We start from the raw sequence: 16750 nt of genomic DNA, 5'->3' as shown, positions 1-16750 counted from the left end.
CTCAGCTTAGCACCCACTCTCCCATTAATTCTGCCTTTGCCTGGTGCCCCGTGTGCTGGCCTCGGGGCTGAGAGCAGAGAAATCAGATGGCTACCATGCTAGAAAACACTTATAGGCATCACTGGGGGGCACAGGCCTCTTACCCTGGCCCTTCCTGATTGACAGCCTAGTGAGAGTTATTCTGAAGAGGTCTGCTTCCCTTTCCTCTCTCCAAAGCAGGGTCCCAGGGACCTGAGCAGATGGGCCACATGACACTGGGCCTCATTCTCAGCTTCTGGGAGCCCTAAACGTGTTGTCTGCCTGCAAGTGTTGATGGAGTTCTCCTGGCAGGTATGGCTGTTTCACTGACTGAGGACCTATGGAGGGCTCCAATTGCGCTTTGCTGTTTAACTCAAGGGCAGCCCCTCTCTTTTTCAAACCAAAAGGAAAATTTCTGAGTCTCCTGGGCAGACTGCCCACAAAGCGCTTGGATGCCTGCAGGACATGGCTGTTGCCTTTGTCTCTTTGGGGGTTTATGGCCTGTTATTTCTGCCGCTAACTAGTCTCTCTATGGCCACTATGGCCCTGCCCAGCCTCTGCTGGCCTCTGTTCCTGGCTCTAGGGGGATCAAAGGCTCAAATGCTCAGGAAGGCTGCATGCAGGCCAACTTTGAAGGTAGGACATGATCCAGGGGACAAATGACAGGGAGTAGTAGTTCAGCTGAGGAAGGTAGTCAACCTTCTGGGACAGAAGGTCTAAGCCACTTGGCCAGTAGACTCACTAAAATAAGTTGCAGGTGGGACCTCAAGCAACTCCTCTTCCCCCAGAAAGGCCTGACTCATGCCCTGCCCTGTCTCTAACCTTTTTCCTTCCTGCCTAGTCACTCTTGAGTCACGGCCCCAACTGGTTCATTTTTCTTTCCCTCAGTTTTAGACATCGCTCTGCAACACACCCCCAACTCACACTGGGCAGAACAAAGCTCTGTGTGCCCTCATTGGTTCCCAAACCTAGGAATGGACCAAGGTTACATTTCTCCTTGTGGTAGCTTTCTTTTCCCTGAAGCTCTTAGTGGATTTTCATTCTTTTCTTGCACAATTTACTGTGTGTGTGTGTTGTTGTTGTTGTTGTTGAGTGTGTGTGTGTGTGATTCTTTGCCCTCCATTTCTTTTCTTTTCTTTTTTTTGGTTTGGATGTCCTGGACTTGCTTTGTAGTCCAAGCTGGCCTCCAACTCACAGAGATCCACCTGCCTCTGCCTCCCAAGTGCTGGGATGAAAGGCGTGTACCACCACACCCGGCTTGCCCTCTGCTTCTAACTGGTACTTCGAAGAGTCTTCCCTCAGGACCTTTCTGCAGTACCAACGGGAGCTACCTTTTGGCCTTGCTTATTTGGATACAAGGAGAAGTACAACACCGTTTGTAAACTAGGGAACATACACACAAAACAAAAACAAAAACCCCTACCAAAGGTCATTTTCTCCTATCTCAAAGTAGTAGAAACTTAAAGGTAAGCATTTTGTAGTCCCCTTTACTGGAAACTGATAGCTAAACAGTAGAGTCACAAATCAGCCAAGACTGGCTTCACTGGGACCCTTCCCCCCCCCCCCCACCCTGACTCAGGAGTCTTACCATTAGGAGCAGAGGATGTTCAGCAGCCCCTGGGGTGGTGGTGGTAAAGAACCAAGCTTTTTAGCATGTTAGGAATATCCAGATGAGTGTAATAAGTTGGGGGAGGTGTCCAGGATCAGCATGCAGGAACAATTCAGAAGCAAAAGAGAGAGAGCTGGAGTGGGTCACACTAGTAAGGCGACTCCAGAGATCGTCAAACCTCTCACCCATCTCATCTACCTGAAGCCTTTGGGGGCCCCTCTGCTGTGGAGCCACAAGGAGTTTACAGACCCATCTTTAGAAGGGTAAGGTGTTTCCCTGTCCAGCTGCTCCAGTCCCTTGCGTGGTCTTTCCAGCCAGGCTGACAGCACCAGCTACCAAGACCTGAATGGTGATGAGGCATCCTCTGAAGTAGTGCGCAGTGGTGCCCAAGCCTAAGGATGGCACATGTAAGGCCGCTTGAGAGCTGGCCCCTTTCCCTCTCTGAAGTAGCAGCAGGAACCGAGAACACTGGAGCAGAGCCAGGGGTTCCCAGGGCGCTGCGCGCGCGTAGACACACACACACACACACACACACCTCCCGCGGCGAGGCAGGACGGCAGATGGACCGATGACGACGCGGGGCTTGGGCGTCTGGCTGACACAGGCGTGCCTGTTGCTGCCTGTGGGACAAAGCCAGCGAGACAAAGGCGCGGCCAACACCTGTCGCTCCTGGCTGGGGTTGCAGCTTTTCTCTGCCGACGCGGCTGCAGCTGCCAACTGTCACGGGCATCAAGTTACTTGGGCCAGACGGCAGCCTCTGCCTGCAGAGCCCAAAGATGAAAGAGGGAGGAGCCAAGAGGGACTTGGGTTGGAGAGGGTAAGGAGGACACGAAGGGGACCCGAGGGGGAGGGCGGTGGGCGTGAAAGGGGGGGGGGCGGGGAAATGTGAGAGCATTGGTTTTGGGTGTTGAGGGACTACAGGGAAATGAGGGGAGCTTAGGCGGGTACAGAGTGATGAGCAAGGACCGGGGAAATTTGACGGGGGCAGTAGGAGGTGGAGATAGGAAAAGGCAAGGTACTGGTTGGTAGGTGACTTAGAGAAAGAAGTCCTTGGAGTAAGAAGATTACAGGTGTCCTCATGAGTCCACACACCCAAGGGTCCAGGAGCCGTCCTCACTTACTCCTGCTGTTAAGTTGGCCCCCACTTTTCCTGGACTTTGCACTCTCGCCACCTGTGACCCGAACCCCCTTCCTGGTCCCGAGGGCATGGACTTGACTTTGGCGCTGCACCGCCTGAAGCCGGCTCTGAGGCTCCGGGGGCTGGAGCGCTATTCTCGGCAACATCTTTGGTAAACTAAGGGAAGCAAACGCACTGTAGGGATGGATGGGCTAAATAAAGGGTGGGTGGAAAGGAAGAATGGATAGATGCACGAATCGAAGAATAGATAGCTAAGTCCAGGCTCTCAGGCTGGCAGATCTGGCCTCAAAGCACGGCGGAGGGAGATAGAAGCACATAAGCAAGACAGAAGCTGGGGGTCACTGCCCCAGAGTCCCGCCCCTGCGGGAGTGGCAGGAGGTCGAGCTGTGGGCTCCGCCCAGCCAGCTGCCAGAGACCGGCGGGGCCTGACAAAGCGCGCCGCTCTTATTGGCTGCAGGTTGCCTCGCGGCTGGCAGCTCGGGCCACGCACAGCCAATCGGTGCATTGACATGTAAATAAGCTGCTATAAAAGGGGCGGGGCACCTTGGGCCGGAAGACTCCGGAGAACTAGCGAGGCCTCCGGGCTTCGGACCCACCTCGCGGTGTGGTTTGCACTCCGCGCGGGGCGTCGAGCTCCGGGCGCTGAGGGCCATGGCTCCGCTTCAGGCGCCCAGCCGGGATCGTGCAGGCCACGAGGATGAGGACCGCTGGGAAGCACGGGGGGACCGCAAGGTGTGGACAGGGGCCCCAGGGGTAGATGGGTTTGCGGGAGGCTGCGCGGGCCAGGGGCTCAGTAGCCTCTTCCTACAGGCCCGGAAGCCCCTGGTGGAGAAGAAGCGACGTGCGCGGATCAACGAGAGTCTTCAGGAGCTGCGGCTGCTGCTGGCCGGCACCGAGGTGCCCCTGGAAGGGTGCGGTGGGCTTCAGGGTGTTCGCTGGAGCGCACAGCCCGACTGAACCCCCTTCCCCTCTGCGCAGGTGCAGGCCAAACTAGAGAACGCCGAGGTGCTGGAGCTGACTGTGCGGCGTGTGCAGGGCGCGTTGCGGGGCCGGGCGCGGGGTGAGTGGCGGTGGGGGATCGAGGGCGGGGGCGCTGACTGGGCACGCCTGCCACCCAGAAGCGGGACACTTCGGCTCCCGGAGCCCCAGTCCTGTCCATGGCTAGGGCTCCCCGCAAGAGCAGGGTGAGCCCCGAACCCGCGGAACGGATCGTCCATGCCATGGTAGTCACTGCTCACAGTACGGGATGCTGCTCTCTTCTTCTCACCCTCCTGCACAGAGCGGGAGCAGCTGCAGGCCGAAGCAAGCGAGCGCTTCGCCGCTGGCTACATCCAGTGCATGCATGAGGTGCACACGTTCGTGTCCACGTGCCAAGCCATTGATGCCACCGTCTCAGCTGAACTCCTGAACCACCTGCTAGAGTCCATGCCGTTACGAGAGGGTAGCAGCTTTCGGGATCTGCTGGGAGACTCCCTAGCTGGGCTTCCTGGAGGCTCTGGGAGGAGCAGCTGGCCTCCGGGGGGGTCTCCAGGGTCCCCGTTGTCCAGTCCCCCAGGTCCCGGGGACGACCTGTGTTCTGACCTAGAGGAGATCCCGGAGGCTGAACTAAATCGGGTGCCCGCTGAGGGGCCAGATTTGGTGCCTACATCCTTAAGAAGCCTGACTGAAGCTTGCTTGGCCCAGAATGTGTGGCGGCCTTGGTGACCAACGCCTTAAGGATGATGGGCTGCCATCCTTAAGCCGGCTCCCTCCCTGGGTATCAGATGAGGCAGAGACAGCCCAGGATGCCCCCTAGGGATGCCCTCCTCACTCTTCCAATGGATGGCTTGCATGACAACCCTGTTTCTTGAGGGGATCAATTTCATGGACCCTATAGCTCTGGATGGGGGTGGGGGGAAGGAAGGGAGGGAGACTCTTATAGCGCTGTCAGGGCTCCTCCACATTCACCTATTCCTGCCTTTTAGACATTCTGAATGGCCTAGGGCAGAAGTGACCAGTCTTCTAAATCACAAAAGCTGAGCATTAGTGTCCTGGGCAGGGACACGCAGGCCATAGGAGTCCTGACCTGAATAGAAGGTTAGGTGTGCTACTTTGGCTAGGAGACCAAAGGGGGCAGGCTCATGCTGAAGTGTCACTGACAGCTGCTCCCTGTTTGAAACACTTGTGTGTGTGAATTTGGTTGCCACCAGATGTGCCAATTGAATGAAATAAAGAACCTGGAGATAGTTGCTCCTGCTGTCCTGTCATTGATGTGTCAGGTGTGTGAGTGCTCAACTGCATCCAACACTAGTGGGCATCTTTTTAAAGGGTTCACCCTTTGTCTGCAAAGTACATTTGTGTGGTGCTGATAGAGATGCCTCCACTGCTGGGAACCTCTCTAGGCTGCCTCACTTTCCTAGGAGTGTGTATCCTAGAGGATTCCACTAACTTGGGGTTCGTCTCCAGGGTAACTAAGCCGTAGGGAAATTACCTGTCCTTGTACTGTTCTCTCCTGAGCTTCCAAGAAGGACCCTTATGACTAATTGCTAGTTATTTGCCTTGGAAGTATCTTTCAGAAGCCTGATTTAGGGTACATGAGTAATCGTGTCAATCTTCCTTAGGTTATCACTTTTTTCCCCTTTTAAAAAATGTTAAAGGGGCTGGAGAGATGGCTCAGAGGTTAAGAGCACTGGCTGCTCTCTTCCAAAGGTCCTGAGTTCAATTCCCAGCAACTACATGGTGGCTCATAACCATCTGCAATGAGATCTGGTGTCCTCTTCTGGTGTACATGCAGGCTTTGATATATGTGTATATATGAAAAATAAATAAATCTTTAAAAAAAATGTTAAGGGTGCGCACACGTGCGGTTATACGTATGTATGAGGAAGTCAGAGGATAACTTTGAGGAGACCTATCCTATCAAACTTGGGTCCTTAGGCTTGTTTGGGAAGCCTTTTTTCCTTTTTCTTTTTCTTTCTTTCTTTTCTTTCTTTCTTTCTTTTTTTTTTTTTTAACTAGCTGAGCCATATGGTAGACTTGGCTTGCCACTTTCCCTGATTGTAGGAGTTTCCCCTGGTGCCACTGCAGAAACAAGGAGTGCTTGAAGTGAAAGTGCGTCTTGGGCCTGAGGTTAGGCTGGACCCTGGAGGTCAGGATCCTCAGGGAGGAGGAAGTTGATGGGATGGGCAGCTAGTATGCCTACGGATCTCCATAGTCAGTTGGCAGCAACCACTAGCACCATGAAAGAGCCCTTCCCCTCCAGGACCCCAAAGCAGATGGTTTTCACTAGGCTACAAGCAGGCAAGCTGACATGTGATGATTTAGGATTGGCATCTGCCTCTCTTCTTAGGTCATGTGCCTTTAAGAGCACCTTTCTCAAAAGCTGCAAAGCATCTTCTGGTCCCCAGAGTGTTTCAGCCTTTGGGGTTCATTGCAATGCCGGGTTAGAATTTGTGCAACTTAATCTTCACGTTGGGCCTGAGCTGTGGGCAGCTGGAGGAATGGAAATGTTATTCCCGGAGCTATTTTCATCTCCTCAAATTAGTGTAGACCTCCATAAGGACACAGATAATGGGCCCTCTTGCATAGCTTCTATCAGTAAGCACTAAGCTCTGCTGCCAGAGCTGAGAAAAAGCATTATCCAGAAACTGCTTGGCGGAGAGTCTCTGCTAACAGCAGTACTTGTATCTTTCTACAGGACCCTGGACAAGGGGGGAGGCCTTTTGCAAGGTGACCCGTAATACATTTGCCACTGGGCCTGGGACCCTCTCGAGGTCAGAAGCCACGGGCTCTGAGCTCCAACCCTATGCTCCTCCAACCCAGAGCCAACCTCTCTGTAATCTTCAGGCCAGTCTCTGCCTTCTAGAGTGACAACCACTGTTGGCCTCAGCTGGGAAGTGTCTTTACCTAAGGCACAGTCTGGGACCACAAGTTTCCTTTTCAGCGACACCATTATTTCATTTACTCTGCCTCCTGTCCCCAGAGCCCCTGGGCTTCCTCACAGGCCTTCTGCTAAAGCATTGGATGGCTTAGTTTCTCCTCTGAAAATTGCCACTCTACCCCAAGTCTCTGATTCTGTGTTTTCTATAATAGCCATATTAAGTGGCCGTGAACTTGATGACTGAAAAGACACACAAAGCTGTGCTTTGCCATGGGTTGGGTGTCCCAAGCGGGGTTCCTGGGGCTCAACTCAGGCTTCCAACGGACAGGGTTGTGCTTTGTAATGACTATTCTTGGTGGTCACCTGGACTACACGTCTTGAATTAACTGGACCCCGAGCAGCTGGGCGCACGTGTAAGGGATTTTCCCCCCTTAATTAAATCATTTGAAGTGGGAACCACTTTTCATCTCTTGAGGTAAGAGGACAACCTTTCATCTGAGCTACACCTTCTGGCTGGCAGCCTATATAAAGGACATGGAGGAGCTCGCTTGCTCTGTCTGCTTGCTGTCACACTTGCTGGCAAGTCCATTCCTTCACTGGCACTAGAGCCTACTTCTTCGGGATCCCAGTGGATGCTGAAAACCACCTGAGACATCCAGTCTACTGGGCTGAATAACTACTGGATTCTTGGACCTTTCACTGGTAGACAGTCATTGTTGGACTACCTGGACCACAGCCTGTAAGCCATTCTTTAAAAAAAAAAAAAAGCCCCTTTATATATCTATATCTATCCATCTATATAGATATAGATTTATTCTACAACTTCTGTTCTTCTAGAGAACCCCGACTAATACAGATTTTGGAGCTGGGCGTGGTGGCGCATGCTTTTAATCCCAGCACTCAGGAGGCAGAGGCAGGCTAATCACTGAGTTTGAGGCCAGCCTGGTCTACAAAGCAAGTTCAGGACAGCTAGGGCTACACAGAGAGACCCTGTTTCAAAAAATAAAAACAAAACCAACCAAAAAAAAAAAAAAAAAAAAAAAAAACAGATTTTGGTACCAGAAGTGGTTCTAGAGCAACAGAAATATAAGGATAAATTCTTTAAATATCTGGAACAGGCCTTCCAATTTGCCAACACCTCTCCAATTATTGATGCCTCTCCTAGCAGTGTGGAGAGTACTGAAAGCCCATGATGTGACTATTTTACAAATCTAATGAGTTTTAGGGCTGCCTGGTCTACAGAGCAAGTTCCAGTATAGGCAGGGCTATGCAGAAAAACCCTGTCTAGAAAATAAAGGAACAGAAAAAACTAAAACAACAACAACAACAAAAACCAAACAGGCTCTAGGCAGCTCAGCAGAGACACACACACACAAGCTACATCTGCTAGCGACAAGAGACCCAGTGACCATGCTCCCCACCAGGACCTTCTGCCTCTGTCTTGGCTCTACCCTTGGTGACCACTGAGTATCTAGCACCCTGGCTGAGCTGGCCAGGCAGAACTGAGGCTGGGACCAGCTAGCCATCACTCCTCCCAAGGACTGCCTGCTACAGAGGCAGCACCAACTCACTGGTGAGCGTGGTGCCTTACTGTGCGCTGGGCAAGCAGAGTTGCAATCCGATTTGTGCGCAACCTCTACCCACTGTCCGTGAGTGAATCCTGCTTCAAGATATTAGTGACATCACTTAGCACTAGCTGGATTATTTGGTTGTTTGATTCACTTGGTGGGATTCACTCTTCCTTTGCTATGTGTGAATCCAGAAAAGACACCTGACTGTCGGCCTCTCTGTGACACACAGGTCATGTTCAAGACACAGCCCCTTCGCCACGTTCAAAGTAACCTCTCCTGGGTTATCATGCCCTCACTCAGAAACTTTTTTTATTTTTATGTTCGTGTATGAATGTTTTTCCTGCCTGTCTGTGGGGTGCCATGAAACTCAGAAGAAGAATTGGAGTTACAGATGGTTGAGCCACACCATGTGGGTGCTGGGAATTCAACTCCGGTCCTTTACAAGAGCACCCAGTGCTTTTAACCCTGAGCTATCTCCCCAGCCTAGAAACTTTCTTTAATCTCTCTTCATCCCAAGGTTCTGCTAACCTTGTAAGTGTTGCCGCTCACAGGAAAGGCATCTCCTACAGACCCATTACAGCTCTGCTTCAGCTGTGGGGGAAGGCTCCACAAAACAAGTGTAACAAACAACTCTGCCCAGAGAAAGTGTTATGCTCTGCTCTGAGAGGTGTCCTGGCAGTAGGGAGCCAAGGAATACCACAACATCACTCCACACAGAAGGCGTGGTTTGTATAGTCTCTGTGGTGAGCTCAGAGATTGGTGGGATTCTGTTTCTTGGTGGTGGTCTTGTGCTTAGGGTCAAGTCAGGGTCAGGGTGTTTTTTTTTTTTTCCTTTGGCCCTTTTACCCTACAACCATCAACCCTACCTTGTTGTCCTCTGCCCCTCGTAATCCCTATCTATCCATACTCTCTCCAAATGGGTAGCTCTTTATACATCCTGGCCACGTACTACCATGTCAAATGGGCATCACAAACTACCAGGAACACCACTGATGGGTGTCTGAATGCACTTCCCAGGTGATGACACTTCTTGGCACCTCTGTGATTGGAGGGAAGAATCCTGTGGCTGGTAGGATGGCTCAGTGGTGAAGGCCTTTGCCAGCACAAGCCTAATGACATGACTCCCAGGCCTGAGAGAACCAACTCTACAAAGTGTTCTTTGATTTCAACAAATGCACCATGGCACATGCACACACACCCCAGGCCCCGCACATGATAATATTAAGTGTAAATTAATATATTTAAATATTATTTAAATATTAATAAATGAATATTTAACACACACACACATATATAATCTTGAGCTGCCCAGGGTAGTGGCATATGCCTTAATTCCAGCACTCAGGAGGGAGAGGCAAACTGTGAGTCCAAGGCCAGTTTGTTCTACGCAAAGAGTTCCAGGACAGCCTGGGATACATAGAAAAACCCTGTCTCAAAATACAAAACAAATAGACAAATAATTAAGAGTACTAATTAGCAAATAATTAAGATAATTAATTAAGAAACAAGTAGTGAGATTGTAAATAATAACCTTTTTTTCAATGTTTACAATAGACTTTATCTAAAGTGAGGCATCTGCAGAGCCAATAATTCTTAAATTGTGATTCAGGTTGAAATAACTTCATAAAAATATCCTGAGACCAGGCACACCCACAGATCTTAACTATAAGATCACTTCTTCGCCCATTCTTCTCTCTCTTTTCTTTCTCCAAACACCTCTTTTGGATAGGGCTCAAGGTAGAATCTGTCCTCATATTTTCCCCACTGCTCTTTAGGCCAAGATCGGATGCCTCATAGTCAGGTCCAAGGCTCTCTTAATGTGAAACATTCTGTCATTACAAAGGTCCTCAGGAAGCCTTTTTATGGCCTCTTTTACATCCATCTTTACCACTGAGCCATCCTACCAGCCACAGGATAATATATTGTATCATCTCATGTTAATCCTAGTTTATTGAATCCTGCAGCGTTATAATACTATTTTCGAAAACCAGCCAGCCACTTGCTTGACACTGCAACAGCAGGTCTGCCCACCATTTTGACCTCTATTGACCATAATCTTAGGTTAAGAACACTGGCTGCTTTTGCAGAGAACTCCAGTTCGGTTCCCAACACCCACAAAGCTGCTTACAAACATCTGTAACCCTAGTTCTAGGAGATCCAATGTCTTCTTCTGTGTCCTCTGTCAGCTTCAGGCATGCATGTGGTGAGCAAACACACAGGCAAAACCACTCATATGTATAATAAAATAAGTACTATTTTGTTGTTATTGTTTTAGAGACAGGGTTTCTCTATGTTATCTTGATTATCCTGGACTTGCTTTTTAGACCAGGCTGGCCTTGAACTCACAGCGATCTGCCTACCTCTGCCTCCAGAATGCTGGGATTAAAGCGTGCGCCACGAAAAAAAAAAAAAAAATCTAGCAGGCACCCGCGATTTCCTTCTTTTCCTGTCATCCCACTTCCCATCAGCCCACCATTCGTAAACCCATCTCCACTGTGATGTTCCTTGCCACTGCAGGAGCCCACCTTAGGGAACACAAGCCTCAGCCCCGCCTCTCCCGAGGGCAGCCAGAGGCCCTCGCAGTTCCGCAGTTCCGGTGCGCTTCTAGAGGCCTGTGCGCGAGCAGGTGCCAACGGTGCCAACGACACCAACGGTGCATGCGGAGGGCGCCAGAGGGGCTGGCAGCAGAAGGAGGAGCAGCCCCGTCCTGCTGAGCCGCCGCCGCCGCCAAGGGATCAGGCTGGCTAGCGCGGGCCAGGGAGCACGGCAGTGAATCTCCAGAGCCCCTGGCCACCATGGCAGTGGTTCACTGTTGGTGGGTGCCCCTCTTGTCTCCAGGCCCAACTGAATTGACCTCCAAGCATCTTAGCTATGCCTGTAGCTGCCTAGGTCCCCACAGGAGCAAAGCCAGCTTCCACTGTTACCCCATAGTGGGGGACCCAGGAGCCATAGTGCAGCTGTCTCAGGGCAAGTGACTTTCCCTTTTCCTTCTGTTGCAGGATCTGAGCTGCCACTCATTGGGCAGCACCTTAGCTGCTGTATTCACCACGCTGAGGGAGACTGTGGGCATCCTGCCCAGAGAAACAGGACGCCTACAGGAGCATGCCCACCTTCACCAACGTGAGTGCTCTGTGGGAGAAGGGCCAGACTGAAGAACCTGGAAATGGGTGGTCAGATGCCCTTCCTGTTTCAACCTGAGGTCCTCCCAGACAGCTTCTGCTGGTTTTGACTGGTAGTTGAGGAGGAACCACCCAGTCCATAGAGCTGAAATCTAGCCCTTGGCACCCGTTCTTACAGAGGGATGATGCTGGACAAAGGCAGTAGAGGGAGCAAAGGACCATTGCCTATGGGATGGAATGTAAGAGCTTCGGGGCTGGCCTTGAGCCCAAACTCCTATTTGTTTTCTAGCTAAGGACATGGTGGGAACTTGAAACCTGAGACTTCCGGAAGATCCTGGTCACTAGCTGGTGCCTCACTCAGAAACCCCACAGGTCCTGCCAACACTGGACCCTTACTTTTTCTCCTATAGATTTGCCTTGGCTCAAGACCCATCTGCACCAGTGCTCTCTGGGCCTGGGAATTCTTTTGGAGGCCTGGCTGTCCCTGTGCTCTGCAAGAGCAGACAAGATGTGGGTCTTGCTTGGGCCCCAAACAGGCCTGAACCTCGGCATGAAGGAGGAGGATACTGGAGTCATCTGTACATCCCATTTAGAGATGCTGCGAACAAATCACTGGGGACAACCTTTGTGACTAGGAGGAGTTTCAGCAGGAAGCTCAGCCTAGTCCTGGGGAGGGGCCCACAGCCTCTTCAGAACGTAATTTCAAAGGGGATGACACTTCCCAAAACATCAGTGTGTCAGGCACAAGACTGGGACAGGATAAATGAACAAGGTTAAAGTTGAGGAAAAGCTGAGATTCCCTCCGACAGGCAGGCCCCAAAGAAGGCTGCCTGAAGGACGTGTAGCCCATGAGCCCTGCAGGATTTGGAGGGCTTGAGGGTGGCAGAGGGGACTGGGTTTGCCTTTCGCAACCCAGTGGTTTGATTTCCACAGTTAAGTTCCTAGAGTAATTTGGTCCCCGAGATGAAGCTCCTGTCCTCCAAACACGGAAGGGAAACTGAGAGGGGGAAGCACACAAGGCTTCCATGGAGGGGTTTGGGCTGTGTCAGGAGGGTTCGGCAATGTTGTCTTCCTTGGCTCCACTGATGACGACGACTCCTTTCCTGCTGGGTACAGAGCTTCTGCACGCTGGACCCTGATCTTCTGTGAAGCTCTCTGGCAGCAGCTTCCTCAGACCTGGCTGGGTCTAGGCAGACTTCATCCCATCCAGCTATGCTTCCCACTGTCCCTTAGTGGGGACTCCAGGGGGTGGTGCCACAGCACCAGTAGGGTGTGGTGTGGTGTGCCTGCATACATAAATCCTCATGGCCTTCACCCTGTGTAAGAAACTCAGCCAGATCTGTTTGTTGCTGTGTAACAAACTACCCCCCCACACACACACACAGTTTAGCATCTTAAACAGATTCCAGGCTTGGGGTTGGTGGGGGGGTGGGGTTAGAGACCAAGTAATTAGTAGAATTGCTGCCTGGTGGTGTCTCACAAGGCTCCAGTCTGAGTGTGCTTAGGCTGTGGTCTCTCAGGTGAAGGTGATGCTGGCATGCTTACACAAAATGCAGCTGACAAGATTCAGTTCCTCTCCAGCAAACCTAGAGGCCTAGCTTCCCTAGAGGTCTCAGTTTGTTCTTTGCAAAGGCCTATCCACAGTGTGCCTCCCAATATGACCGGTGTCTTCCCATCTGATTAAGCAAGAGCAAATGAAGTGGCCTCTCAATCCATCTTTTTTCTTTTTTTTTTTCTGTTTTGAGTTCAAGATCATAGTTGAGGAAGCAGGTCCACACGGAAGTACATACCCCAGGAAGGGGGTGATGTTGTGGGTCATCTCCACAGCCTGCCATGACACTATCCAAACTCTTTTAATGTCCTCAGGTGTCTTAGAGTGGGTCTTACCAGGACCAGGGCACAACACTGTGTTCAGCATCTTGTTATCAGCACTCTAGTCCTGATAAAGCCTGAGCTATACCCTGGGGGTCACAGGTACATGCCTGTTAGAGCTTCCTCTGGTCTCTATCGAGTCCTTTCCAAGGCAGCTGTTTCCCTTGAATCTCTGAGTGACATAAAGCATCTAAAGCTGGGTTGCCAGGCTGTCCCTCCCAGAGCAAGCTTGGGCCCTCAGTTGATATGGCAAGAGATCCCTGAGTAGATGGGGGAAGGTGATAAGAGTGGAAGACAGGAGAAGTTTGCCTTGGTGTCCTGTATCCACAGGGGTCAAGATCAGGCACACCTCGCTATGGGGCCCCTCAAGGCTCCCTAAGGCTTTGATGCGGTCCACACTCCCTCCACGCCTTCCTTCGAGCCATCAGTTCTGCAAGAGGCTGTCCCATCATCCCATGGCAATCTCTGGTAACTGTTTAGAATTTCTCTGCTCAAGTTCCATGAAGAGCTGGCACCTCTGGCTTTGTTTATGGAAATAATAAACTCAATGAGGGACTGTTTGTACTGGGGGTAAAACTTAGGTGGTTATACACGAGAAACAGTATCCACTATCACCAAGTTATACCCCTGCCTGAAGCTCATAGCTCTTCCCTGCCCTGCCCTGTGTTTGACAAAATGGAAAATTGGAACATCCAGAGGAGCGATACCTTGGTTTTAGAGTTACACTGTACCTTCCCTTGCCCGGTGCCTAATTCCTTTATGCTCCTGTCCTGCTGCTCCAGATTTTTGAGCCGGAAGTGCCCTGACCATCCTTAGACTCAGTAAAAAGGAAGGAACTCATCTGGGTTTCTTCACCAGTTCTCCAAGAGTCCAGCGTTTGAAGACAGCCATGAAACTGTCTTCTGTTCAAGTACACAGCAAAGCTGAGATACATCACTTGTATGTGTACACATGAATGTACCATAAAGATGTATAAACATTTGATTAACAGCAGCAAGCAATGAGTAATCTGAAATAAACTCACTCCTCTACACCTGGGAGGAGCACAAAAACAAGAATTCTGTGCTTTGAAGAAGTTGGCTCTTGCTTTCTCACCAGCACTTACAATTCTCACAGGACTCCATTCTTGGACCATGTTGCTATGGTGATGGTTTTGTGACATGCATACGCTAGGCACCATGATAACATACTCAAGGATCCTGAACTTGTAACTCTGATGTGTATTTGATCACAGTTCGCCAGTTGAGATGGTGGCACATGGTGTCTGTAATCCCAACACTTGGAAGACTGAGGCAGGAGCATTGCTTCAGGTTTCAGGCCTGGTCTACATGGTAAACTTTGACTTGGGTTACACAGTAGGACCTCATCTCAACAAGTCAGCTAAGAGTATTTACCTAATATAGCTCAATATATAGATAGCTTTTGGCACCACAATCCAATTTGTGAGCATTTTCCAACAAATAAAAACCTGTGTCCACCAGATTCATAGGAATGTTTATAAGCACGGTGGGTAATAGCTCCAGACATGTCAGAACCCACATGTCCACTAAGAGCAGCTAGACAGAGTGGTACATCTAAATAATTGAGTGGACCACAATCTTGACAGCGTCAATGTCACAAAGATGGTGAAGTAAGGTCAGCTGAAAGAATATGCCATATGTTTTCTGTCCTGGCTTATTGCACCCTTGCAGTTCAGGACCAGACAAACTCCACAGCAGAGAGCTAACAATGATCTCGGAGGTCATGGCTGCAGTGTGTATGTGTGTGTGTGTGTGTGTGTGTGCAGATGGCACTGAATTTTCTCGACCTTTGTTATATGGATGTTTTTGGCTTATGAAAGTCACTCAGCTTTATAATTACTATCCATGCACTTTCTGTACAGTTTGACTTCAAAGTTTAACCACATACATGTTAGAATGGTTAAAATCCAGAACACTGAGAACAAACGCTGGCATGGATATGGAGAGCAGACACTCCCATAATGGAGTGCAAAAAGGAACAGCTATGTTGGAACATACTAATTTCTTCCAAAAACTATACTTTTACTATATAATAAAAAAATGCACTCTTGTCTACCTGAAGAATCAGACAACGTTAAGTCCACACAAATGTCTGCACATGGACATTGTGATGGTTGGCACTGGCTGTCACCTTCACCAGATTAACATGTCTACAAGGTTAGTAAAATGCATTGGCAGGGGTAAGAAAGAGTATGTTTTCTGAAACAATTAGACTATGAGGCTCTGCCTTAATGAATGGTTTGACTCATTGGCAGGTTTACCACTTTAATACATTGTTGGCAGGTGGTGGGGCAGTGGAAAGTGGTCACTGGGGGGCTGGTCCTTTGGGATTATATGTTGTCCTGGTCCCTTCCTGTTGCTGTTCTACTCTGCTTCCTATTCACCATGAAGTGAAGAGCCTCCTCTGCCACATATGCCCATTGCTGTGACTTTCTGCCCAAGTATATTGGGCCAAGGAACAGACTAAAGGAAAGACAGGAAGTGGAGAAAATGGAATCTATCAGGGACTGAAGGTGCTCTGAGTATCCATGAGCGAATCTAGGGACTTCTGGAACCCAGAGATCTAGAGATGGTAGGAAAATTAAGTTATGTCCAAGGGAGTAGCAATCCAAACCTGAAGTGGACGAGATTATAAAGGATAAAAGAAGAGAACTTGGGATCAAATCAGAATTCCAATTGCCAGGAGGCGGTGACACAGTCCTGTACATAATCCTAGCACTGGGGAGGTGGAAACAGTGTGAGTTCAAGTCCAGTCTGCTCACCCAGCAAGTTCTTTTCTCCACAAAAGATAATTCCATCAAATAACAGCCAGACAGAGCTATAGAGACAAGGTTTTGTTAAAGGGTTCTTTTTTTTTTAATTACTTTTTACTTTTTATTTTTATTATTTATTAAATTACCTAGTGTGGCCTTAACTTTGCCATGACTTTCTTTTTATAATTTATTCAGATTACATCCCGATTGTTATCCCCTCACTTGTATCTTCCCGTTCACCCCCTCTCCCCCTTTTTACCCTATTCCCCTCCCCTAGACCTGTGACAGAAGGGGACCTGTTCCGATCTAGTCAATAGACAGTTCATTCTCCACAGTTGTGGGGAGAGCAGGGACTGCCTCTGACATGAACTCTGGCGCCCCCTATTTGACCACTTCCCCTTGGTGGGGATGCGTGGTGGCACTCAGAGGAAGGGGAAGCGGGCTATCCTGCTCCCGGGTGGTCAGAGGCTTTTGTGCCTGCTCTGTCGCACTGGGAACAGCGGACAGGTGCGGACCTGGCGCCCTCCCACTTGCATCTTCCATGACTTAATTTTCCTACCGTTTCTAGATCTCTAGGTTCCATTAAGTACCTAGAATAGCCTGTGAATGCTCAGAGCACCTCAAGTCCCTGACAGTCTCCATTGCATGTCTTTCCTCTTGTCTGTTTCTTGGCCCCATTATTCTTGGGCAGAAAAGTCACGGCAATGGGTGTATGTGTTAGCGAAGGTTCTACACTTCATGGTGAACAGGAAACGCCCGGCAGAAGCACAGGAGACCGCGCGAGTGCAAGG

At 50.1% G+C, this 16750-nt stretch overlaps 1 protein-coding gene and 1 pseudogene across 1 annotated transcript; one reads left to right on the top strand and one right to left on the bottom strand.

The window, feature by feature from the left end:
- Positions 1-3301: 3301 nt before the first annotated feature.
- Hes6 (hes family bHLH transcription factor 6) lies at positions 3302-4992 on the top strand. The gene is made up of 4 exons (XM_051154359.1): positions 3302-3497; positions 3576-3662; positions 3744-3825; positions 4045-4992. Exons 1-4 carry the CDS (start codon positions 3417-3419, stop codon positions 4467-4469), a joined length of 675 nt encoding a protein of 224 aa, XP_051010316.1. The 5' UTR covers positions 3302-3416; the 3' UTR covers positions 4470-4992.
- Positions 4993-9866: 4874 nt separating this feature from the next.
- On the bottom strand, positions 9867-10229 carry LOC127196190 (cytochrome b-c1 complex subunit 7-like; annotated as a pseudogene).
- Between the last annotated feature and the right edge of the window lie 6521 nt (positions 10230-16750).

This window comes from Acomys russatus, chromosome 12 (genome assembly GCF_903995435.1).
Source record: "Acomys russatus chromosome 12, mAcoRus1.1, whole genome shotgun sequence".
Taxonomy (NCBI): domain Eukaryota; kingdom Metazoa; phylum Chordata; class Mammalia; order Rodentia; family Muridae; genus Acomys; species Acomys russatus.
The sequence above is the reverse complement of the archived record's forward strand: the minus strand, read 5'-3'. Positions and strand labels throughout refer to the sequence as shown.

Bases quoted from the DNA above. Each gene is read 5' to 3' on its own strand.
- Hes6 (XM_051154359.1), top strand. From the start codon at position 3,417: ATGGCTCCGCTTCAGGCGCCCAGCCGGGATCGTGCAGGCCACGAGGAT. The intron at 3,663-3,743 runs GTGCCCCTGGAA...CCCTCTGCGCAG, and splicing joins TGCTGCTGGCCGGCACCGAG to GTGCAGGCCAAACTAGAGAA. The intron at 3,826-4,044 runs GTGAGTGGCGGT...CCTCCTGCACAG, and splicing joins GTTGCGGGGCCGGGCGCGGG to AGCGGGAGCAGCTGCAGGCC.